Source organism: Protopterus annectens, chromosome 4.part0, assembly GCF_019279795.1.
Source record: "Protopterus annectens isolate FY-2018-M chromosome 4.part0, PAN1.0, whole genome shotgun sequence".
Taxonomy (NCBI): domain Eukaryota; kingdom Metazoa; phylum Chordata; order Ceratodontiformes; family Protopteridae; genus Protopterus; species Protopterus annectens.
This window is the reverse complement of record NC_056733.1, coordinates 932,317,873-932,343,704: the sequence shown is the minus strand read 5'-3', so window position 1 is coordinate 932,343,704 and position 25,832 is coordinate 932,317,873. Positions and strand designations below refer to the sequence as shown.

General features: G+C 43.6%; 1 protein-coding gene across 1 annotated transcript in view; it reads right to left on the bottom strand.

Moving 5' to 3' along the window:
• KNTC1 (kinetochore associated 1) overlaps nucleotides 1–25,832 on the bottom strand; it is a 3,090,908-nt gene that overhangs the window by 712,658 nt on the left and 2,352,418 nt on the right. The window contains exon 53 of the mRNA XM_044068909.1: nucleotides 16,323–16,401. Coding sequence (XP_043924844.1) covers nucleotides 16,323–16,401 — 79 coding nt within the window. The remainder of the gene's footprint in view (nucleotides 1–16,322; nucleotides 16,402–25,832) is intronic.

The window sequence follows — 25,832 nt, the reverse complement described above, 5'->3', positions numbered from 1 at the left end:
TTTTGTGTCCCCACCAGAACACTGCCCAAGGGCTCCTCTACCTTTTCCCAGTTAGTCTATGCGCTCTGGTGGTATGGGAGTCTGGTATTCCTGAAGAGCCCTAAAGCCAATCCATTCCTGGCCAGGAAGCCCACATCTGCCCTTTATTCCCCAATTAGAGTCAGGAGGTAAGAAGCAGTCCATTCTGTTAGTCCAGGGTGCAGCCTAGCCTCATCCCACAGAAGCAACCCAAGCTCTACAATCTGCTTCCAAAGTCGCTACCCCATAGGGTAAGCATGCCTCCACATGCTAGCTTTCCCGTGGCTGTTTAGTGTTAACGTACTACAGTAAGACGGGCTTGGCTAGCCCAGAACTTTACTGTGTGAGCTTCTAGTTCTCTTGCTAGGCGTCACCCATGCAATAAAGCCATTCTCCCCCTGATGATATGCGAACCTGCAACAGCCATTTACTCTCATCCGCACCAGTCAGCTCATAGTTTTAAGCAGTTTTGTTCGCAGTTACCTAGAAATAGCCTTCGATACTTTTATGGATGCTGCCAATACCTGAAGTTATGTACATCATTTTTATCTATTATTTATTTATTTCCAGTTTGATGACCGGGGAAGTCCACTGGGCCCAGGGAGCCCATTTTCAGTGGAGGCCCGAGGAGAAAAGCTCCACAGAACAGAGTACAGTTAAAGATACAGCAATTATACAAAACAGTTACAAATACAAAATATTTAAAGTAGGAGACAAATTATATACAGTAATTACAAGAACAAAATTTCTTGTGGATTTCAAGTACAAATACATTAAAGGAGAAAGAGAAAAAATTATTTACAATATTTACAAAGAACAAAGTATCATGTAGATTAGCAGTTACTGAGCATGAGCAAACCTTATAAGGATCTTAGATGCACAAGAGGTAAGAGAGGCAGGCTGGGAGAATACAGTTCCATTTCCATTTAGAAGAGAGGTACAGAGTGTAGAAGAGTTTTAAAGTTGTCAGCGTCTGCACTGCCCTTAGGGAGGAGGGGACAGAATTCCATTTCTTGGTGAAGAAGAGTTTTAAAGTTGTCAGTGTCTGCACTGCCCCTTAGGGAGGAGGGGACAGAATCTCCCATTTCTTGGTGAAGAAGAGTTTTAAAGTTGTCAGTGTCTGCACTGTCCTTAGGGAGGAGGGGACAGAATTCCATTTCTTGGTGAAGAGTTTTAAAGTTGTCAGTGTCTGCACTGCCCTTAGGGAGGAGGGGACAGAATTCCATTTCTTGGTGAAGAGTTTTAAAGTTGTCAGTGTTCTGCACTGCCCTTAGGGAGGAGGGGACAGAATTCCATTTCTTGGTGAAGAGTTTTAAAGTTGTCAGTGTCTGCACTGCCCTTAGGGAGGAGGGGACAGAATCTCCCATTTCTTGGTGAAGAAGAGTTTTAAAGTTGTCAGTGTCTGCACTGTCCTTAGGGAGGAGGGGACAGAATTCCATTTCTTGGTGAAGAAGAGTTTTAAAGTTGTCAGTGTCTGCACTGCCCTTAGGGAGGAGGGGACAGAATTTCATTTCTTGGTGAAGAAGAGTTTTAAAGTTGTCAGTGTTCGGCACTGCCCTTAGGGAGGAGGGGAGAGAATTCCATTTCTTGGTGAAGAGTTTTAAAGTTGTCAGTGTCTACACCGTCCTTAGGGAGGAGGGGAGAGAATTCCATTTCTTGGCTAAGGAAAAGGAGAGGAGAAGTTGTCCAGCGGGTCGCTTAGGTTTGTGGACAGTAATTAGGTTTTGGTGTTCAGATCTGAGAGTTCTATTTGGGATGTATGGGGGTAGCATGTTAGTGAGCACGGGGCATTTGGTGGGGTTGACTATTAGCTTGTGAGCTGTAGTAAGTTGGCGGTAGTCCAGATAGTTAGGGAGTTCTAGCCAATTTAGGTAATGCAGGGCAATGCAGTGATGGGAGGAATATTTGGCTTTGGTGACAAATTTAGAAATTTTGTTGTAACAATTTTCAAGTTTGGATAGGATGGTGGAAGATAGGTTGGTTAGTAAGGGAACACCATACATTAGCGAGGGAAGGAGATAGGCAGAAGTGAGAGTTTGTCTGCTTGAAGGTAAGAGAAAGTGACTGTTTCTGTATAGCATGCCAAGTTTTTGATGTTTTTTTTTTATATTTTGCTGAATGTGGGCATTGAATTTTAGCTGTTCATCTATAGTTACACTGAGTAATTTAGCGAAGGGAACAACTTCAGTAGTAGAGTCGTTTTGGCTTATGATTTGGAAAGAGCTTTTATCATAAGGGAAGAATTTTGAGAGTGGGAATAATATTTTGGATTTTTTAGCATTTAGAGAAAGGTGAATTTGGAGCATCCAGGTCTTGGTGGTTGAGAAGGCGGTCTGGGTCTTTGTTTGGAGTTCGGAGAGGTTAGTAGCACAGCAGATTAAAGTTGAGTCATCTGCATATTGTATGATTTTGGCATTAGGAATGGCAGAGTTTAAATTATTAATGAAGATACTGAACAGCATTGGACCAAGAATGGATTCCCAGGGTACACTGGTCGGGGTAGGTAGAAAAGGTGAGGTGCCTTTTCTCCATTTCACAGCCTGAGATCTGTCAGATAGGTAACTGGAGAACCAGGATAGGGTGTTTTGGGAGAGATTTAGGTTAGAGAGATGGCTCAGAAGATGGGTATGGGAAACAGTATCAAATGCCTTGGAGAGATCTAACACAAAACTGTTGATACCATTTCCCAAGAATCACGGGCATGACTGACAGTATCTCAGAAAGACAGAAGAGCTGTTATTGTGCTATGCCTAGGTCGGAAACCATGTTGGGTTGGAATAAGAAGTTAGTTTTGAGTTAGGAAAGGCACAAGTTGGAGCTGGATACATTTTTCCAGGATCTTGGAGATTGGGGAGAGGATAGCTATGCGAAGGAAGTTTGAGATATTAGTGTTTTTGCAGCCTTTATGAAGAGGTAGAATAAAGGCTGTACGCCAGAGTTTGGGGACGTAGGATTCCTGTATGGATCTATTGATTAAGATGCTAATGGGGAAAGCGATCCCATCAGCACCAGATTTGAGGAAGAATGATGGAATGTTGTCAGTGGCATTGGAGCACAGTTTTAGTATGGAGAGTAGTCTTTTTATGTAGGGGGTGGGGACAGGTTTCGGCTCAAACATGGGAATAGATAGGGTTAGCAGGTTGGGGGGGAAGGCCATCGATGAGAGAAGATGTCAGGGGAGGGGTTGTTGTTAGGGAAGGTCTTGGTTAGTTCCGATATTGAGTTGATAAAGAAAGAGATGAACAGAGAGGCTATTTCCACATCAGATTTGCTGGGGTCAGGGCAGGGACTGTTTTTGGTGCTTGGAGTGAGAAGTCAGTTAACGGAGTCCTAGAATTGTCTCGGGTTTTTAGTGTAGTTGGACTGTAGTTTAATGTAGTAGGATTTTTGTCTTTGATAATTTGTTTTTTTGGCCAGGTTGCGGATTTGTTTATATTGAAGAATGGTTTGGGGGAGTTTATTTTTTTTTTTGGTGAAGTTTCCAGGATTTGTCTCTTTGATGTACAAGTTATTTGGTGTCTTTAGGTATTGTTTTTTATTCTTTTTGTTCTTGGTGGAGCTTGGGAGTTAAGAACATTTAGGAAGGTGGAGTTGAAAAAGGCGACGGCTTTGTCCAGTTGGAGAGTTTTTAGAAGATTCCAATTTATTTTTTGAGGGAATTTGAGAAAGCATAGGGGTCAAAGTTACTGAGGTTACGTGTGTGAATGTATAGATGTTGATGAAGGGGAAAGGAGGTTGCTCGGCGGATGAAAGCTGGGAGGTGGTCGCTAATAGAGTTGGGGATGGTACCAGAGTTAGCAATTTTATTTGGATGTGTTACTAGGATCCAGTCAAGAGTGGATCCTGGGGGATTAGTTCTATTGGGTCTGGGAATAGAGTGGGTTACTTGGGTATATTTGAATAGATTGATAGATAGGGAAGGAGTAGAGTTGTTGATTTTGTTTCAGTTTATGTTTACATCACCTAGTATGTAGGTCTCAAGGTTAATTTCAGTTCAGGCCCATAAGAGAATTTCTTCGAGGGTTGTGGCGTTGTTTCCGGGTGGGATATAAAGAGCTATGAAACAAAGGCTTTTATGGTTATTCACTTTTAATAATCCTGCTACTAGTTCTGCATTATGGAACTGAGGAATGGGATTTGGGAAAGGAATAATAGAGAGAAGGTTGGAGTATATTAAGGCAATGCCTCCACCTTTTCTATTTAAGCAGAGAGCTTGAAATCTAAGGGGTAGGATTTCAGAGTCAGAGATGTGGGGTTTGAGCCATGTCTTGGAGATGGAAAAGTGGTCAAGTTGGTTGTGGTTTAGCCAACTTAAAAGTGAGATATTTTATTATTAAGAATCTAGGCGTTAACTGTAAATAGTTTAAGGGTTTTATGGGGGGCTGAATGGCTTGAGATTGGGGTGTGACTAGAAGTATGTAAGCACAGGCAGAGAGGACAAATGTTTCACTAAGACAGGTAGAGAGGACCATTTAACAAAATGGGCTTAAGATGACACCAATGACCGCTCCTGTGTGTGCTGTCCCATAAAGAAATACCTTAAAAGGGGATGGGAATTTTTGGTGGTCTTTGTAACCATTTGGAGCTTGACAGAAGCCTTGCAGGTAGACTTAGCTAATGTGTGTTATTCCATAAAATAGTACACTAAAGGGGAAGTACTTCCACTACTAGAACCTGGTTAAGGGTCCTCCGGGTAGGTTTAGGGGAAGGAGGAAAGGAGGAATTACTATGGGTTCAGATCTGAAACTCCTGTGCATGGTCATCTAAACAGTCACAGAAGCCCAGCTGCTAACCAAGCTTTCATAGAAGGTTTGTCACTCTAAGAATCTTTGGGAAGACAGGGTACAGTGCCTGAACATGACACCCTGTGAAAAAATAGGGAATGGCCCCGAATGTTCTTCCCTTTCCTTCTACTCAAAATCTTTCTTTGGATGGCGTATTCAAGAGAAAGACAGTTGATTCATAATAGTTTCAAGGCTATTTTAGTCTAATGGCCATGTATGCTTAGTCAACACCCACCTTCAGGGCTTTACCACCAATCCAAGGCACTAATGAACTTTGGAATTTCAAGAGAGGAGACAGACAGTCCCTTGAAGAAAACAGAAAGATATGGGCTCCCACTGGGAGATCAAGACTCCTACATCCATCTGCCATGGAGAAGTTGCAAGCTGCTTTTCAGAATGCCTTCTGAAAGAAAGAGCAGATTACACTATAAATACTTTCTAAATCAGTACCATCTCTGGGGGAGTAACCAGTGAATCCTGGTCTTCAGCAAATGAATAACTGGCTAATGGGTAAGCAGCAATGATAGAAGACAGGGTCACTGTATGCTCAAGGGCCCAGACTGGCCAACAGGACCATCGCTCACACGACAAGAAAACTTGATATACAAAGTTTTAATGATGATTCAATAGATATGCTGATACGTCTTTTATCAACAAGTTGTCTACTGAAGTTCAAAGATAAAAGGTGCAGGACTCCACATTCCCAAGCATGAATGGCATTTTTCAACTACCTACACTGACACTCTGCTAAAATACTGGAATAAGATATTTCTTCTATGAAAAGAAATAATCCTACTAAAGATGGTGCACTTCATTATAAGGACCAAGGGGGGAAGAAATGCAGACGAGAATAAGAACAAAGCAGCATTCAAACAAAGTTATGACATGGAATAAATCTTAAAAGACTTCAGTAAGGTGTTTTTTCTCATATGGTATACTGGACAGGATTGGTGGGGAATGATTTCCTGTCTACAGCAAAACCGGGATAGTAATAACCACTCTTGAAATTAATAATAATACAATTGCATTTAAAAAACAAAAATAATGAATCGTTAAACTAAAATCAAAGTACAGAAATTTGTCAATGTGCAAAGCACTGAGTAAACTATATTTCAAAAGTTTTTGAAAAGGAAGAAATAATCAAGAGACTGTTAGTAAAGGTGTATAAACCAGCAGCACAAATCTGAGGCATGAGGGCTCTACCCTTCTCTTTTGAGACCTCTCTTTCTATGTAAGTGAGAAGGGTGTATTCCTGATAAGGAAGAGGTGGATTCCAATAAACGTGTGGATATAGCTGAGTGTGCCCACAGCAGTGCTCTGTAATGGACAGCCCTGATGATTAGGATCTGTGGAAGACTCCAAAACTGTGTTAATAAAGATGTGTGGATATAGCTGAGTTTGGTGCCCACAGGAGTGCTCTGTAATGGACAGCCCTGATGATTAATGTGGAAGACTCCAACACTGTGTTAATAAACGTGTGTATATAGCTGAGTTTGGTGCCCACAGGAGTGCTCTGTAATGGACAGCCCTGATTATTAGGATCCGTGGAAGAAACAAACACTGCGTTACTAAACGTGTGGATATAGCTCAGTGTGCCCACAGGAGTGCTCTGTTATGGACAGCCCTGATGATTAGAATCTGTGGAAGACACATGTGTGGATACAGCTAAGTGTGGTGCGCACAAGGGTGCTCTGTAATGGCCAGCCCTGATAATTAGGATCCGTGGAAGAATCCAACACTGTGTTAATAAACATGTGTGGAAATAGCTCAGTGTGCTCACAGGAGTGCTCTGTTATGGACAGCCCTGATGATTAGAATCCGTGGAAGACACGTGTGTGGATACAGCTGAGTGTGGTGCGCACAAGGGTGCTCTGTAATGGATAGCCCTGATGATTAGGACCTGTGGAAGACTCCAAAACTGTGTTAATAAACATGTTTGGGTATAAGCTCAGTGTGCCCACAGGAGTGCTCTGTAATGGCCAACCCTGACAATTAGGATCTGGGGAAGACTCCAACATTGTGTTAAAAACATGTGTGGATATAGCTGAGCATGGTGCCCACAGGACTGCTCTGTAATGGACATCCCTGATAATTAGGATCTGTGGAATACTCCAACACTGTCTTAATAAACATGCGTGGATATAGCTCTGTGAGCCCACAGGAGTGCTCTGTAATGGACAGCCCTGATAATTAGGACCTGTGGAAGACTCCAACACTGTGTTAATAAACGTGTGGATATAGCTGAGTGTGGTGCCCACAGTAGTGCTCTGTAATGGACAGCCCTGATAACCAAGATCTGCGGAAGACTCCAAAATGTGTTAATAAGCATGTGTGGATATAGCTGAGTATGGTGACCACAGTAGTGCTCTGTAATGCACAGCCCTGATTATTAGGACCTGCGGAAGACACAAACACTGAGTTAATAAATGTGTGGATAAAGGTGAGTGTGGTGCGCACAGGAGTGCTCTGTAATGGACAGCCCCGGTAATTAGGATCCGTGGAAGACTCCAACACTGTGTTAATAAACATGTGTGGATATAGCGGAGTGTGGTGCCCACAGAAGTGCTCTGTAAAGGACAGCCCTGATAATAAAGATGTGTGGAAGACTCCAACACTGTGTTAATAAACACATGTGGATATAGCTGAGTGTGGTGCCCACAGCAGTGCTATGTAATGGACAGCGCTGATGATTAGGATCTGTGGAAGACTCCAACATTGTTAATAAACGCGTGGTTATAACGGAGTTTGGTGCCCACAGGAGTGCTCTGTAATGGACAGCCCTGATGATTAGGATCTGTGGAAGACTCCAACACTGTGTTAATAAACATGTGTGGATATAGCTGAGTGCTGTGACCACAGGAGTGCTCTGTAATGGACAGCCCTGATAATAAGGATCTGTGGAAGACTCCAACACTGTGTTAATAAACATGTGTGGATATAGTTGAGAGTGGTGCCCACAGGAGTGTTCTGTAATGGACAGCCCTGATGATTAGGGTCCATGGAAGAGTCCAACACTGTGTTAATAAACATGTGTGGATATAGTTTAGTTTGGTGTGCACAGGAGTGCTTTGTGATGGACAGCTCTGATGATTAGGATCTGTGGAAGACTTCAACACTGTGTTAGTAAACATGTGTGGATATAGCTCAGAATGGTGACCACAGGAGTGCTCTGTAATGGACAGCCCTGATGATTAGGACCTGTGGAAGACTCCAACACTGTGTTAATAAACGTGTGGATATAGCTGAGTTTTGGTGCCCACAGGAGTTCTCTGTAATGGACAGCCCTGATTATTAGGATCCGTGGAAGAATCCAACACTGTGTTAATAAACATGCGTGGGTATAGCTCCGTTTGCCCACAGGAGTACTCTGTTATGGACAGCCCTGATGATTAGAATCCGTGGAAGACACATGTGTGGATACAGCTGAGTGTGGTGTGCACAAGGGTGCTCTGTAATGGACAGCCCTGATGATTAGGACCTGTGGAAGACTCCAAAACTGTGTTAACAAACATGCTTGGGTATAAGCTCAGTGTGCCCACAGGAGTGCTCTGTAATGGACAGCCCTGATGATTACGATCTGTGGAAGATTCCATCACTGTGTTAATAAACGTGTGGATAAAGCTGAGTGTGGTGCTGTAATGGACATCCCATATAATTAGGATCTGTGCAAGACTCCAACACTGTTAATAAGCATGTGTGGATATAGCTGAGTGTGGTGACCACAGTAGTGCTCTGTAATGCACAGCCCTGATTATTAGGACCTGCGGAAGACTCAAGCATGTGTTAATAAATGTGTGGATATAGCTGAGTGTGATGCACACAGGAGTGCTCTGTAATGGACACCCCTGGTGATTAGGATCCGTGGAAGACTCCAACACTGTATTAATAAACATGTGTGGATATAGATGAGTTTGTTGCCCACAGGAGTGTTGTGTAATGAACAGTGCTGATGATTAGGATCTGTGTAAGACTCAAATACTGTGTTAATAAACGTGTGTGGATATAGCCAAGTGTGGTGCGCACAGGGGTGCTCTGTAATGGACAGCCATGACTATTAGGATCTGTAGAAGACTCCAACACTGTGTTAATAAACATATGTGGATATAGTTTACTTTGGTGCACAAAGGAGTGCTTTGTAATACACAGCTCTGATGATTAGGATCTGTGGAAGACTTCAACACTGTGTTAGTAAACATATGTGGATATAGCTGAGAATGGTGACCACAGGAGTGCTCTGTAATGGACAGCCCTGATGATTAGGATCTGTGGAAGACTCCAACACTGTGTTAATAAACATGTGTGGATATAGCTAAATGCAGTGACCACAGGAGTGCTCTGTAATGGACAGCCATGACTATTAGGATCTGTGGAAGACTCCAACACTGTGTTAATAAACGTGTGGATATAGCTGAGTTTTGGTGCCCACAGGAGTACTCTGTAACGGACAGCCCTGATTATTAGGATCCGTGGAAGTATCCAACACTGTGTTAATAAACATGTGTGGATATAGCTCAGTGCGGCCACAGGAGTGCTCTGTTATGGACAGCCCTGATGATTAGAATCTGTGGAAGACACATGTGTGGATACAGCTGAGTGTGGTGCACACAGGGGTGCTCTGTAATGGACAGCCCTGATGATTAGGACCTATGGAAGACTCCAAAACTGTGTTAATAAACATGTTTGGGTATAAGCTCAGTGTGCCCACAGGAGTACTCTGTAATGGACAGCCCTGATGATTACGATCTGTGGAAGATTCCATCACTGTGTTAATAAACGTGTGGATAAAGCTGAGTGTGGTGCTGTAATGGATATCCCATATAATTAGGATCTGTGCAAGACTCCAACACTGTGTTAATAAACATGTGTGGATATAGCTGAGTAAGGTGTCCACAGGAGTTCTCTGTAATGGATAGCCTTGATTATTAGGATCCACGGAAGAATCCAACACTGTGTTAATAAACATGTGTGGATATAGCTCAGTGTACCCACAGGAGTGCTCTGTAATGGACAGCCCTGATGATTAGGATCCATGGAAGACTCCAACACTGTGTTAATAAACATGTGTGGAGATAGCCGACTGTGCCCACAGGAGTGCTCTATAATGTACAGCCCTGATGATTAGGACCTGTGGAAGACGCCAACACAATGCTAATAAACATGTGTGGATATACCTGAGTGTGGTTCGCAAAGGGGTACTCTGTAATGGACAGTCCTGAGAATTAGGATTTGCGGAAGACTCCAACACTGTGTTAATAAAGATGTGTGGATATAGCTGAGTGTGGTGCCCACAGGAGTGCTCTGTAATGGACAGCCCTGATGATTAGGATCCGTGGAAGACCCCAACACTGTGTTAATAAACGTGCGGATAGAACTGTGAGTGTGCCCACAGAAATGCTCTATAATGGACAGCCCTGATGATGAGGATTCATGGAAGACTACAACACTGTGTTAATAAACATGTGGATAAAGCTCAGTATGCCCACAGCAGTGTTCTGTAATGGACAGCCCTGATGATTAAGACCTGTGGAAGACTCCAACACTGTGTTAATAAACGTGTGGAAAGAGCTGAGAGTGTGCCCACAGGAGTGCTCTATAATGGTCAGCCCTGATGATTAGGATTCATGGAAGACTCCAACACTGTGTTAATAAACATGTGGATAAAGCTCAGTGTGCCCACAGCAGTGCTCTGTAATGGACAGCCCTGATGATTAGGACCTGTGGAAGACTCCAACACTGTGTTAATAAACATGTGTGGATATAGCTCAGTTTGGCGCCCACAGGAGTGCTCTGTAATGGACAGCCCTGATGATTAGGATCTGTGGAAGACTCCAAAACTGTGTTAATAAACATGTGTGGATATATATGAGTTTGTTGCCCACATGAGTGCTGTGTAATGGACACCGCTGATGATTAGGATCGGTGTGAGACTCAAACACTGTGTTAATAAACGTGTGTGGATATAGCTAAGTGTGGTGCACCCAGGGGTGCTCTGTAATGCGCAACCTGATGAGTAGGATCTGTTATAGACTGCAACACTGTGCTAATAAACACGTGTGGATATAGCGGAGTGTGGTCCCCACAGGAGTGCTGTGTAATGGACAGCCCTGATGATCATGATCTGTGGAAGACACCAACACTGTGTTAATAAACATGTGTGGATATAGCTAAATGCAGTGACCACAGAAGTGCTCTGTAATGGACAGCCATGACTATTAGGATCTGTGGAAGACTCCAACACTGTGTTAATAAACATGTGTGGATATAGCTAAATGCTGTGACCACATGAGTGCTCTGTAATGGACAGCCCTGATAATAAAGATCCGTGGAAGACTCCAACACATGTTAATAAACATGTGTGGATATACCTGAGTGTGGTTCGCAAAGAGATACTCTGTAATGGACAGTCCTGATAATTAGGATTTGCGGAAGACTCCAACACTGTGTTAATAAACATATTTGGATATAGCTGAGAGTGGTGACCACACGAGTGCTCTGTAATGGACAGCCCTGATGATTAGGATCTGTGGAAGACTCCAACACTGTGTTAATAAACATGTGTGGATATAGCTAAATGCAGTGACCACAGGAGTGCTCTGTAATGGACAGCCATGACTATTAGGATCTGTGGAAGACTTCAACACTGTGTTAATAAACGTGTGGATATAGCTGAGTTTTGGTGCCCACAGGAGTACTCTAACGGACAGCCCTGATTATTAGGATCCCTGGAAGTATCCAACACTGTGTTAATAAACATGTGTGGATATAGCTCAGTGCGGCCACAGGAGTGCTCTGTTATGGACAGCCCTGATGATTAGAATCTGTGGAAGACACGTGTGTGGATACAGCTGAGTGTGGTGCACACAGGGGTGCTCTGTAATGGACAGCCCTGATGATTAGGACCTATGGAAGACTCCAAAACTGTGTTAATAAACATGTTTGGGTATAAGCTCAGTGTGCCCACAGGAGTGCTCTGTAATGGACAGCCCTGATGATTACGATCTGTGGAAGATTCCATCACTGTGTTAAACGTGTGGATAAAGCTGAGTGTGGTGCTGTAATGGATATCCCATATAATTAGGACCTGTGCAAGACTCCAACACTGTGTTAATAAACATGTGTGGATATAGCTGAGTAAGGTGTCCACAGGAGTTCTCTGTAATGGATAGCCCTGATTATTAGGATCCACGGAAGACTCCAACACTGTGTTAATAAACATGTGTGGAGATAGCCGACTGTGCCCACAGGAGTGCTCTATAATGTACAGCCCTGATGATTAGGACCTGTGGAAGACTCCAACACAATGCTAATAAACATGTGTGGATATACCTGAGTGTGGTTCGCAAAGGGGTACTCTGTAATGGACAGTCCTGAGAATTAGGATTTGCGGAAGACTCCAACACTGTGTTAATAAAGATGTGTGGATATAGCTGAGTGTGGTGCCCACAGGAGTGCTCTGTAATGGACAGCCCTGATGATTAGGATCCGTGGAAGACCCCAACACTGTGTTAATAAACGTGCGGATAGAACTGTGAGTGTGCCCACAGAAATGCTCTATAATGGACAGCCCTGATGATGAGGATTCATGGAAGACTACAACACTGTGTTAATAAACATGTGGATAAAGCTCAGTATGCCCACAGCAGTGTTCTGTAATGGACAGCCCTGATGATTAGGACCTGTGGAAGACTCCAACACTGTGTTAATAAACGTGTGGAAAGAGCTGAGAGTGTGCCCACAGGAGTGCTCTATAATGGTCAGCCCTGATGATTAGGATCCATGGAAGACTCCAACACTGTGTTAATAAACATGTGGATAAAGCTCAGTGTGCCCACAGCAGTGCTCTGTAATGGACAGCCCTGATGATTAGGACCTGTGGAAGACTCCAAAACTGTGTTAATAAACATGTGTGGATATATATGAGTTTGTTGCCCACATGAGTGCTGTGTAATGGACACCGCTGATGATTAGGATCGGTGTGAGACTCAAACACTGTGTTAATAAACGTGTGTGGATATAGCTAAGTGTGGTGCGCACAGGGGTGCTCTGTAATGCGCAGCCTGATGAGTAGGATTCTGTTATAGACTGCAACACTGTGCTAATAAACACGTGTGGATATAGCGGAGTGTGGTCCCCACAGGAGTGCTGTGTAATGGACAGCCCTGATGATCATGATCTGTGGAAGACACCAACACTGTGTTAATAAACATGTGTGGATATAGCTAAATGCAGTGACCACAGGAGTGCTCTGTAATGGACAGCCATGACTATTAGGGTCTGTGGAAGACTCCAACACTGTGTTAATAAACATGTGTGGATATAGCTAAATGCTGTGACCACATGAGTGCTCCGTAATGGACAGCCCTGATAATAAAGATCCGTGGAAGACTCCAACACATGTTAATAAACATGTGTGGATATACCTCAGTGTGGTTCGCAAAGGGATACTCTGTAATGGACAGTCCTGATAATTAGGATTTGCGGAAGACTCCAACACTGTGCTAATAAACATGTGTGGATATAGCTGAGAGTGGTGACCACACGAGTGCTCTGTAATGGACAGCCCTGATGATTAGGACATGTGGAAGACTCCAACACTGTGTTAATAAATGTGTGACTATAGCTGAGTGCTGTGACCACAGGAGTGCTCTGTAATGGACAGCCCTGATGATTAGGACCTGTGGAAGACTCCAACACTGTGTTAATAAACATTTGTGGATATAGCTGAGTGTGGTGGCCACAGGAGTGCTCTGTAATGGACAGCCCTGATGATTAGGATCCGTGGAAGACTCCAACACTGTGTTAATAAACATGTGTGGATAGAGCTGAGAGTGTGCCGACAGGAGTGCTCTATAATGGACAGCCTTGATGATAAGGATCCATGGAAGACTCCAAAACTGTGTTAATAAACGTGGATAAAGCTCAGTGTGCCCACAGCAGTGCTCTGTAATGGACAGACATGATTATTAGGATCTGTGGAAGACTCCAACACTGTGTTAGTAAATATGTGTGGATATAGCTCAGTGTTCCCACAGGAGTGCTCTGTAATGGACACCGCTGGTGATTAGGATCCGTGGAAGACTCCAACACTGTGTTAATAAACATGTGTGGATATAGATGAGTTTGTTGCCCACAGGAGTGTTGTGTAATGGACAGCGCTGATGATTAGGATCTGTGTAAGACTCAAACACTGTGTTAATAAACGTGTGGATATAGCTAAGTGTGGTGCGCACAGGGGTGCTCTGTAATGCGCAGCCTGATGAGTAGGATCTGTTATAGACTGCAACACTGTGCTAATAAACACGTATGGATATAGCGGAGTGTGGTCCCCACAGGAGTGCTGTGTAATGGACAGCCCTGATAATAAGAATCTGTGGAAGACTCCAACACATGTTAATAAACATGTGTGGATATAGCTGAGTGTGGTGACCACAGGAGTGCTCTGTAATGGACAGCCCTGATGATTAGGACCTGTGGAAGACTCCAACACTGTGTTAATAAACCTGTAGATAAAGCTCAGTGTGCCCACAGCAGTGCTCTGTAACGGACAGCCCTGATGATTAGGATCCACGGAAGACTCCAACACTGTGTTAATAAACATGTGTGGATATAGCTGAGTTAGGTGCTCACAGCAGTGCTCTGTAACGGACAGCCCTGATGATTAGGATCCACGGAAGACTCCAACACTGTGTTAATAAACATGTGTGGATATAGCTAAATGCAGTGACCACAGGAGTGCTCTGTAATGGACAGCCATGACTATTAGGGTCTGTGGAAGACTCCAACACTGTGTTAATAAACATGTGTGGATATATCTAAATGCTGTGACCACATGAGTGCTCTGTAATGGACAGCCCTGATAATAAAGATCCGTGGAAGACTCCAACACGTTAATAAACATGTGTGGATATACCTGAGTGTGGTTCGCAAAGGGATACTCTGTAATGGACAGTCCTGATAATTAGGATTTGCGGAAGACTCCAACACTGTGTTAATAAACATGTGTGGATATAGCTGAGAGTGGTGACCACACGAGTGCTCTGTAATGGACAGCCCTGATGATTAGGACCTGTGGAAGACTCCAACACTGTGTTAATAAATGTGTGACTATAGCTGAGTGCTGTGACCACAGGAGTGCTCTGTAATGGACAGCCCTGATGATTAGGACCTGTGGAAGACTCCAACACTGTGTTAATAAACATTTGTGGATATAGCTGAGTGTGGTGGCCACAGGAGTGCTCTGTAATGGACAGCCCTGATGATTAGGATCCGTGGAAGACTCCAACACTGTGTTAATAAACATGTGTGGATAGAGCTGAGAGTGTGCCGACAGGAGTGCTCTATAATGGACAGCCTTGATGATAAGGATCCATGGAAGACTCCAACACTGTGTTAATAAACGTGGATAAAGCTCAGTGTGCCCACAGCAGTGCTCTGTAATGGACAGACATGATTATTAGGATCTGTGGAAGACTCCAACACTGTGTTAGTAAATATGTGTGGATATAGCTCAGTGTGCCCACAGGAGTGCTCTGTAATGGACACCGCTGGTGATTAGGATCCGTGGAAGACTCCAACACTGTGTTAATAAACATGTGTGGATATAGATGAGTTTGTTGCCCACAGGAGTGTTGTGTAATGGACAGCGCTGATGATTAGGATCTGTGTAAGACTCAAACACTGTGTTAATAAACGTGTGGATATAGCTAAGTGTGGTGCGCACAGGGGTGCTCTGTAATGCGCAGCCTGATGAGTAGGATCTGTTATAGACTGCAACACTGGGATAATAAACACATATGGATATAGCGGAGTGTGGTCCCCACAGGAGTGCTGTGTAATGGACAGCCCTGATAATAAGAATCTGTGGAAGACTCCAACACATGTTAATAAACATGTGTGGATATAGCTGAGTGTGGTGCGCAAAGGGGTACTCTATAATGGACAGTCCTGGTAATTAGGATTTGCAGAAGACTCCAACACTGTGTTAATAAATGTGTGGATATAGCTGAGTGCGGTGACCACAGGAGTGCTCTGTAATGGACAGCCCTGATGATTAGGATCCGTGGAAGACTCAAACACTGTGTTAATAAACGTGTGGATATAGCAGAGTTAGGTGCTCACAGGAGTGCTTTTTGATGGACAGCCCTGTTGATTAGGATCTGAGGAAGACTCCAACACTGTGTTAGTAAACATGTGTGGATACAGCTGAGTGTGGTGCGCACAGGTTTGCTCTGTAATGGACAGCCCTGATGATTAGGACCTGTGGAAGACCCCAACACTGTGTTAATAAACGTGTGGATATAGCTCAGTGTGCCACAGGAGTGCTCTGTAATGGACAGCCCTGATGATTACGATTCATGGAAGACTCCAACACTGTGTTAATAAACATGTGTGGATATAGCTCAGTGTCCCCACAGGAGTGCTCTGTAATGGACAGCCCTGATTATTAGAATCCGTGGAAGACTCCAACACTGTGTTACTCATAATTATGTTTCAAATGTAATTCCTCGAAAATCAACTTACGGATGTATCCGACGTTGCAATGGTAAGCAGCAGTCGTACAGAATGGTCCAAAGTGTAAGTATGAAGAAGATACGCCACCCTGTGAAAAGAAAAATAAATCCAAGTTCATTTGTCAATGTCTTGTGCAGTATCTACAAATAATTAATAAGAAAGGCAGGACTGTAAACTGTTCTAGTAAAAAATTTAAGGGATACCAAAATACACAAAAATAAAAATGTATTTAACAGTAAAACTCATTCAACAAATATAAAAAAATTAAGTTATATACTCACCATAAAGTTCCATCCGTGTTGTCCATTTTCATTCTTCAACAGATCCGACTCAGACTTTACTAAAGCAAATGGTAACCAAAAAGTTCTTGAACCCCATGGAACTTATAACCTACATATAACCCATCATGGAACTTATAAACAAAGACATTGGCACCCTTCAAACACTGGACCCCACCCAGTTTGGGTTTGTGAAGGGCCGATCTTGTCTCCTGAACCTGATTGACTTCTTTGAATCAGTCTCCAGAGCCATGGACAAGGGTAAGGTGGTCCACACAGCCTATCTAGACCTTGCCAAGGCCTTTGACACCATCCCCCACTCTGGAATCATAGATAAACTTACTAAGTTGGGCATTAATCCCTATGTCACCCAATGGGTTGCTAAATGGCTTACTGATAGAACCCACACTGTAAAAGTAGCCGACTCCAAATCCAGCTCCAGACAAGTGACAAGTGGAGTACCTCAGGGTTCAGTCCTGGGGCCACTCTTGTTTGGCATCTACTTCTCTGAAGTACAGGTCAACACTAAGGGACTCTGGCTAACAAAGTTTGCAGATGACTGCAAACTGGGAGCCATTACTGAATCCCCAAATGATGTGGATACTCTACAAAAGGGCCTTACAGAAACAGATGCTTGGTGCCAGAGCCATGGGCTCAAGCTCAATGCCAAGAAATGTATTGTCATCCCTTTGGGAAAAACATGTATCCATGAATTACCATATAGGTGGCAGTACACTAAACACAGAAAGTGTGATAAGAGACTTAGGGACACAGGTGGATAGTGGTCTCAACCGATAACCACATCGCCACAACAGTCAGGAAATCCTTCTATGTGGCACACCTCATCACGAAGGGCTTTTCATCCAGAAAAAGGAGGTCATTGTCCCACTGTACTCATCCCTCATTAGACCCATTATAGAATACAACGCCCCATTTGGTATGTACCTCTCAAGACATCTGCAACAACTGGAAAGGCCTCAGAAATACCTCACTAAAAGAATCACAGGCCTAAAGCAGATGCCCTATGCTGACCGCCTTAAAAAACTCCAGCTATACTCTGTCGCATATCGTCTACTCAGAGGCGATCTCTGCTTAACATACAAGGCCATGTCAAACCCAGAGCTGTTGGACATGCTACACTTAAAGAAATCCCAATCCCTCAGAGCTACACGCTCCAGGGATCTAAACCTTGTCATCACAATAAACAAAACATGTTGGAGGGATAGGTTCCTGACCCAGAGACTCCCCAGACTCTGGAATAGATTGCCCATACATGTCAAGCAGGGTGCCTCTTTGGACCTCTTCAAGAGGAACCTTGACGATTGGATGGGAGAAAGGAAATTCACCCCAGGGATCACGTCAGTCGCCCTGCTAGACAGGGGTGCAGGAAAGTAAATAATGTGGGAAGAAATAGCCAGGGAATTGTTATGGCTAGGCTTGTATAGGCCCTAGGGCTGATAGCCTAGTACCAACCTATGAACCCTGCCTTACCCATAATGCACCAACCCTTAACATACTCCAGATATTGTTTGCTGATTTTACCTGAAGTGGTATCTACCAATATGCAAATATAAAAATACATAAAAATATACAGTTCTACAGAGGGAATTATACCTGGAACTCAATCTTGAAGGACAGCAGTGTCCTTTTAATGTTTCATTTTTCCAGAAGTTTGTTGAAGCAAAGGATGGGAGCTTGTGGGCGGGATGTTAAGGAAGAATGAAAATGGACAACACAGACAGAACGTTATGGTGAGTACATAAGTTCTTTATCTGATGTTATCCATTTTCATTCTATCTTCAACTGTTGGGACATAGTCCCCAGCTACCTAAAATCCAGGGTGGACTCTAAGGAAGGATATTCCTGAGCACAGTTGAGCCAAAAGCTGCTTTACCCTCGAGACCAGATCCAATCTGTAATGAATGATAAAAGTATGAGGATTCGTGCAGGTTGCAGCTGCACATATGTCGTCCATGGGAGCTCCGGATAGTAAAACTGAAGAAGGTGCCATGGACCTAGTTGAATGGGGTCTTACAGGTTTGGTAAGGTTAGACCCAGTTTGTTATAGATAAAAGAAATACAATCTGTCAGCATCTGGCTAGAGGTTAGTTTTGCCACTGGCTTTCCCAATTTCAAATTTGCAAAAAAAACAAACTGGTCTGTCTTTCCGATTTCATTTGTCCTATGTAAATAAAAGTATAACTGTCTGTGAACACCCATTAAATACAACATATACTCACCTTTGTTTGTAAATATAGGAAAGAATACTGGCAAACTAGTGAATGATTGATACTGGATTCTGACACTACACCTTGTGAAGGAAAGATGCATTTGTTTACAATGTAAATCTATCCTTAAGAAAAATCAAGTGGGGAGCTTTTGATGACAAGGTTTGAAGTTCTGAAATTCTTTTAGCTGAGGTAATGGACACTAGAAAGACAGTTTTCTAAGTCAGGAATTTAAGGTCACATTTCACTGATGGTTTGAAATGGGAATGAATTAAGACTTGCAGTAACAAGCTCAAATCCCATGGTAGAGTAGGGGTCTTTATACGAGGGTTTCAAGAGAAGAGTGCCTCTCAAGAATGCTTTACAAAATTTAGAAGAGGCCACAGAAAAATTTTCAAAACCAATATGAAAATTAGATATTGCTGCCAATTGAACATTAATGGTAGAGGATCTTGCTCCTGCATTAGAGATCGAAGCTAAAAATTCCACTACGTTATATATTGGAGGTGAAAGTGGGTCAATACATTTTGTTGTGCCCAGTAAACAAACCTTCTCCATTTACTTGTATAAAGTTTTCTTGTTGAAGGTTTACTGAAAGATAAAAGGATATGATGGACAGGGGAAGTTGTTTGACTATTAACAGAATTGGAAAAATCCTGCGATTAACTTGAGGTTTAAGATATCCAAGTGAACCGTGTCTTTCGGATGACACAGGAGATCTGGAATCAGATCCACAATCCAAGGTTGGCAAAGAAGATGAAGCCACAGGAAGGGGAATTAAATTTGATAATGCCAGTAAGGTGCAATGAGGATGACTTTGCTCTTCAACCTGCCAGCTTTGTGCAGGAATTTCAGAATCAAAGGAACTGGAGGATAAGCATAAAGCAGACTGGGAGGCCAATCATGAAGTACAGCATCCCTCGGTGACTCCCGCTGAGATGGGATTAGGGCAAAGAAGCTGCTGCATTTGTTGTTCAGGGGGGGGGGGAGAAGCAAAAGGATCACAGCAAAGTTGGCCCCATCGGCAGAAAATCATTTCTGCCACTTTCGTATTGAGAGACCACTCCTGAGGTAGAAAATGGACCTGTTCAATTTGTCTGCTGTCACTCAGGACTTCCCCCAGAATGTGTGTTGCTATAAGAAAGCGGTTGGATTAGATCACCCACTGCTGCACTCTGAGCACTTCTCGACACAACGGGAATGATCTAGTCCCTCCTTGGTTGGTTGTTGATGTACAAAACTACTGACATGTTGTCCGTTCGAATAGCAATTGTCCTTGAAGGGAGAGCATTCTGGAGGGCCTGCAATGCTAAAACCACTGCTCTCATATCTGGAATATCTATATGCATTTGGCCTCTTCTGGGGACCAAGTGCCTTGGACTGTTCTCTCTAGAAAGTGCACCCCCCCCCAGTCGATCTGGGAAGCATCCGTGGTCACTATGGCCTTGGGTTGAGGGAGAATGAAAGGACGGCCTTATAGAACTTCCTCTGAATTAATCCACCCCCAGAGCTATCTCTTGGATGCCTGAGTGACCCTTGTTTGTGTTGACATGTGCTGGTAAAGAATGGACCATTGTGTTGCTAGTATCCACTGAGGAATTCTCATATGAAACTTTGCTGGAGGAACTAAAATTATGGCAGCTGACATCGACCCCAAGGCCTGAAGGATTAACTGGGCTGAAATACTGGTACTGTGAATTATTCTCTTCACTTGGAATCTTATAGTCTGTACTCTTCAGAGTGGAAGAGAAGCTGTCACTGATGATGTGCTGAAAACTGCTCCTATGAATTCCAAACTTTGAGTTGGTTGTAGATAAGACATGTAATTTATGGTCATCTACAGACGAGAACAAATATGAAGTACCTGATCTCTCACTCTTGTTAGTAGATGCCTGGTCAGGGCAGTAATAAGCCAGTCACCAAGATATGGAAACACTCTGAATCCCTGCAGTCTCAAGTGAGTTGCTACCATGCCGTGCATTTGGTAAACATCCTGGAGGAGGCTGTGGTGAGGCCAAACGGCAGTGCTCTGAACTGGTAGTGACAGGCCGCTAGCCAGAAGAGTAAGCAACTTTTGGATTATCTGCTCATCTTTATGTGATAGTACGCATCCTGAAGGTCCATCGAGCATATCAAGTCGTCCTTGCCCAGGAAGGGAAGAATGGACTGAACTGTGACCATCCCAAACTTTGTATGTTGAACTGACTTCTTCAAGTTGCTGAGATCCAAAATTGGTCTCCAGTCCCCTGTTTTCTTTGGCACTAAAAGGAATCTTGAGTGAGTTCCGGATTCTATCTGCCCAGCGGGACCTCTTGGATGACTCTTTTCTAGCAGCTTTTGTACGTGTACTGCTGCTTCTTTCCTCTGACTGGGTGAAACATTGGGAATTTTGCATGCAGCTGGAGGTGGAAAGGAAAAGGGGATTATATAACCTCTGGAAATAATCCTCTGCACCCAAGTATCTTTTGTTATGTCTAGCCGGGCTCTCTGGTGCAGGAATATTCAACCCCTGATTGCCTCCAAAGGGGGACAATCGAGCCCCCTTTCAGGAGCGCTGGTCAGGTCTGTCAGAAGAAAGAATCTCTGGACCCCTGGCTTTGCAGGCCTCCTCTGCCTCAGGGGTGTCGTTGCCCATTAGAGTTCTACTCTCTGCCCCTAGAAGAACATTCTCCACATGAGTCCTGGAAAGGACTCAAACTTTTTGAACCACATCTTCCAGCCATTATCACTGATTCCTAGAAAAGGATCTTTCAGGGGTGGAAAAATGTACGCTCACTGTCTTTTCCATCCTTCTCACACCTGGATAATGTGTCCTTCACTTTGAGGGACAAACAAAGAACTGCTGTTATACGGAGCATTAACAAACGAAGACATGAAGGGCTCCACAAAAATCACATAAGTGCATCCAGGCATGCCTCCTAATGGATATCCCTGAGCCTGCTGCCCTTGTGGAGCCTTTGGTTGCATGAGACATCAGCCTCATGGATGAATTTGAGAAGGACTGGAGGGTAAGTCAACTGAGAGCAACAGACAATTGGCCCTCAAGAGAAAGAGTCCCTGAAAGGGATTTTGAAAGTTCTTTGATCAAGTCTCTGTGTGGCCAAATAGTTCAGCGACATAAGAGCAATGGTCGCTGAAGCATAGACTTGCTTCCCAAACCATCACCTTAGACTCCCTATTAAGGGGATGAACAAAGAAACTTTGTTCAGCAATTTCCTTCTTGGAAGCCGCCGCCATGACCATGGCACCTACAGGCACCCCCTTACCCCATAATTTCTTCCCCACAAGTGCAGCCAGAATCCTGTCTAATCTCTTAGGTATTGGTTCAGCTGAGTTAGACTCCTTCCACACCCACTTAGAGACCAAATCAATGAGCTTGTCAGTGTGCGAAGCCACCCAAGAGGTAGGTGGGCCAGCTCCAAAAGCCTCCAGAAATACTGACTCTTCCGGTAAAGGGTTGCTGAGGGTCCAACCACCTCTCTGTTTAAGGATATCAAAGAAGTCTACAAATCAAATGTCTTCTGGAGATGATCGTGGGGACCCTTCACCCTCATTGAAATCAGTAGCCTTAGTGACAGACTCTTGCACAGAGTCCAAGTGCCATATCTTGTACATTTTCTTCCCAGGGACTTCCTCAATGGGGTGCTCCAGGGAAATGTCAGAAGAGACTATGAAACCCTGCTGCATGGTCTGTGGGTCTAAGCTAGCTGTCCCTGTTGCGCAGAATGATGAAGCTCCAAGAGCAGAGACATCTGGGTACTAGATTGAGGATCTGAGGAAGGTGGATCCATCCATCATTCTGTAGCAGAAAATACCCCCTCACTACCTCGAAAGCGGACTGCTCCAGACAGAATACCTCGGCGCCAAGAAGGCATGTTTCTGGACTGCTGTTTCTCCCTGCCATGAAAGCAATCTTCCCAAGGAGGAACTCAGAGCTGAGCAATCCAGTGCCAAAGTAACAAGGTGCAGAGACGGCTCAGAAAACTTCAGAGTCAACTTCCATGCCTTGGATCAGACAAAGAAGTTTCGGCTCTGAAAGTCATCCAGTTTCGAAGCAGTCAGGGCTGGAGCACAAAGAGTTAGCTTCGAATCCAAAGATAAGGTTATCTTTGGATCCAAGCCAGATGGCCCTGGAAGGCGCGGATCCATGGACTCTGAAGCAACCAAAGGGATCAGAGGAGGAGTATGAAGTGGTGGTGTGGTAGATGGATGGATCCCCTGACCCGAGGTTGTAAGAGCTGTTAAAATGCCCATCTGCATCTGCATTGAGAAGAACTTCCTCATTGTTCTGTCCACATTTTCTTCAGTCAAACTCCTGGACAAATGAGACAAGACAAGGGAATGTGACTTTGGTCGGTGCCTTTCGAAAAATGGTGAAGGAACCCTAAAAAGCACAGGGTCAAGAGAAGGGAAATACCTGATCTTTGGAAGAACAGTGGAACCCGAGACTGTTGGATCCGTATGTTTCCTAGTTGGATCCAAGGACAGAGAGGATCCATTAGTTTCTTTTTCTTCAGATCTGTAGGAAAGGAACTTTGAGATCTTCTCAGATCCGATTTAAATCTCTTCCTGAAAGACTATGAAATTGGAGTCAAGGAAGTGGAAGGACTCCAAGACAGAGATTTGGACTCTGTAGCTTTTACCTTGGGGGATTAAGCCCCAGCAATAGCTTCATCAAAGGATGATGGCAACAAACCTTTCAGGATGTTTGTTTTTCCTATCCACCAGAGCACTGGGATTGAAGCTGTGGCAAATACAGCAATCCTCCTGAAGATGCTGTGGGCCTAAACAATATACTCAGAGTGTGGGCATCTGAAAGAGGCAACTTGTACCTACACTTTTTGAAGCCTGAAGGACCCCTCTCAGCCATATCAGTGACAAAGATCAAAAAACAGTAATACAAGAAAATATTTTTTTTTATTTTTAATATAGGAACAAAAATAAGAAAAAGAAAATTAGAAGGATACCAACAATGGTAACTGAATTACACCAGCGAGTATAAGAAGAAGGTGGGAGAAAAACTACCAACCTCTTAACCAAATGGCTGTGCCCTTGCTCTATGCCCTGAACAACAGCTACCTATTAATCTCTACAGCAACCTCTCCAACTCTAGTCCCGACTTTTTTCCCTCAGTCTGATCTATTGGCCTTTCTATCCTCATACCTGCCACTGTATACTCTAGCTGTTCATTGCTTAGAAATAACTTTCAGTATTAACTCTTATGATAGGCACAAACACCTCTGTTTACTCAGCGTCTCCACTTATATACTTGCAAATGATGACTGTACTATTCAAACTCTGGCATGCTCATTATTTTATAACATTATAATGTTATTTACCTTGTAAATATGGATTACTCATTGGAAGCCTGAATGCATTTTGTTTTATATCAATGTAATATTTGCTTATACAATGCTGTTAAATCTCATCTCCCTGAGTTTCTAACTTCCTTATGTATCTATACATTTTTTCTGAGTTTCTAACTTGCTCATGTATGTATAAAATTACATTTAAAACTTTCATTTAGTGGCTAGAGCTGGTAGCTGAAATAGTTTTCCACACACCTTCCCTACTGGCATCTTAATCTTATAGTTGGTGGCTTTGCAGTTGCCTGCCCATACTATATATTTGATCTGAGACACTCCTCCCAGTCTAGTGTCATTAGCTCATTCTACTTAATACAGAGAGAACATCTGAGAAGGCCAACCCACTTAGGTTCTTAACTTTAAAATATCTTCTGTTCCTGCTCTCCTTTTCCATTTTAATTAAAAAAAAAAATCTAAGATGGTTTCCTGCCTTTCCTGTAACTAGTCTAGACTAGATACAGATTTGCTGTAACCAGGACTGTTTGTAAGCTCCTGATCCCTCCAAGCCTTTGTGTGTTGGAGGGAAGTCTTCCAGCTGATCAGTGGGAGTGCTCAGTACTAGGTAGCCTATCTACCACAAAAGGAGTGGTTTCTGGCCCAGAAATTGTAGTTATTGGCCATTTGGGCGGTTTTTCCATCTCTCAAATTTCTGATTTAAAAGCCCGCATTTGCACTTGTTTCCCCCCTTTCCAGTAACTAGCCTAGTCCAGATACAGATTTGCTGTATCCAGGACTGTTTGTAAACTTCTGAGCCCCCCCAAGCCTTTCTGTGTTGGAGGGAAGCCTTCCAGCTTATCAGTGGGAGTGGTAAGCACTAGGTAGCCTATCCACCACAGGAGTGGTGGTTCTGGCCCAGAAAGTGTGGTTTATTGGCAGTTTTTTCCATCTCTTTCTGGTTTAAAAGCTCGCATTTGCGCTTGTTTCATGCCTTTCCTGTAAATAGTTTTGTCCAGATACAGACTTGCTGTATCCAGGACTGTTTGTAAGCTTCTGAGCGGTGCCAAACAGGCTGCTCTTCAAATTTTCCCTTAGATCTACTAGTTCTCTCCTTTCCTGCACTTATATTAACATATTAGTCTAGCACTTTACCAGACTTCTTGTAGCAATTATTTTGGCACACAAAAGTGCTACCAGCACTAAAAGTTCTAAAAGGAAACCGATCCAGTATTTATTATCAATGCTCATTCCTCCAGGCATGTCTAAATGTCAGTTCTCTGTGCTTTCTCCTACTAACCTGGTGAACTCGGGCATCCTAAGGCAATGTAGCAACTGCCTCATGTACACAGGCAGCCCTCTCATCTTACCTTCCAACACTTAGACTTGCGAGAGATGCACATAAATATCCAAATTGGAAGCCATGCACTCTCCAGCCAAGACCAGAATAGCTGGTCAAGAGGAGAAGGTCAAAACTTACACCACATGGAACACATAGCCTTCCAGAACACAAACCAACACTGCCTTCACATAAAAACACAAACCACACACCCACCTTTGCGGAGGCTCTCAAGAAAAATCTACCCAAGCAGCAGAGACCTCCAAGGCAGAAATACACTTGACCACCACAACACAACAATAATCATGAAACACATAACTCTCCTAAACAGTGTGCCACTCAACCAAAGCCCCTAAGGTGAAGCAACATGACCA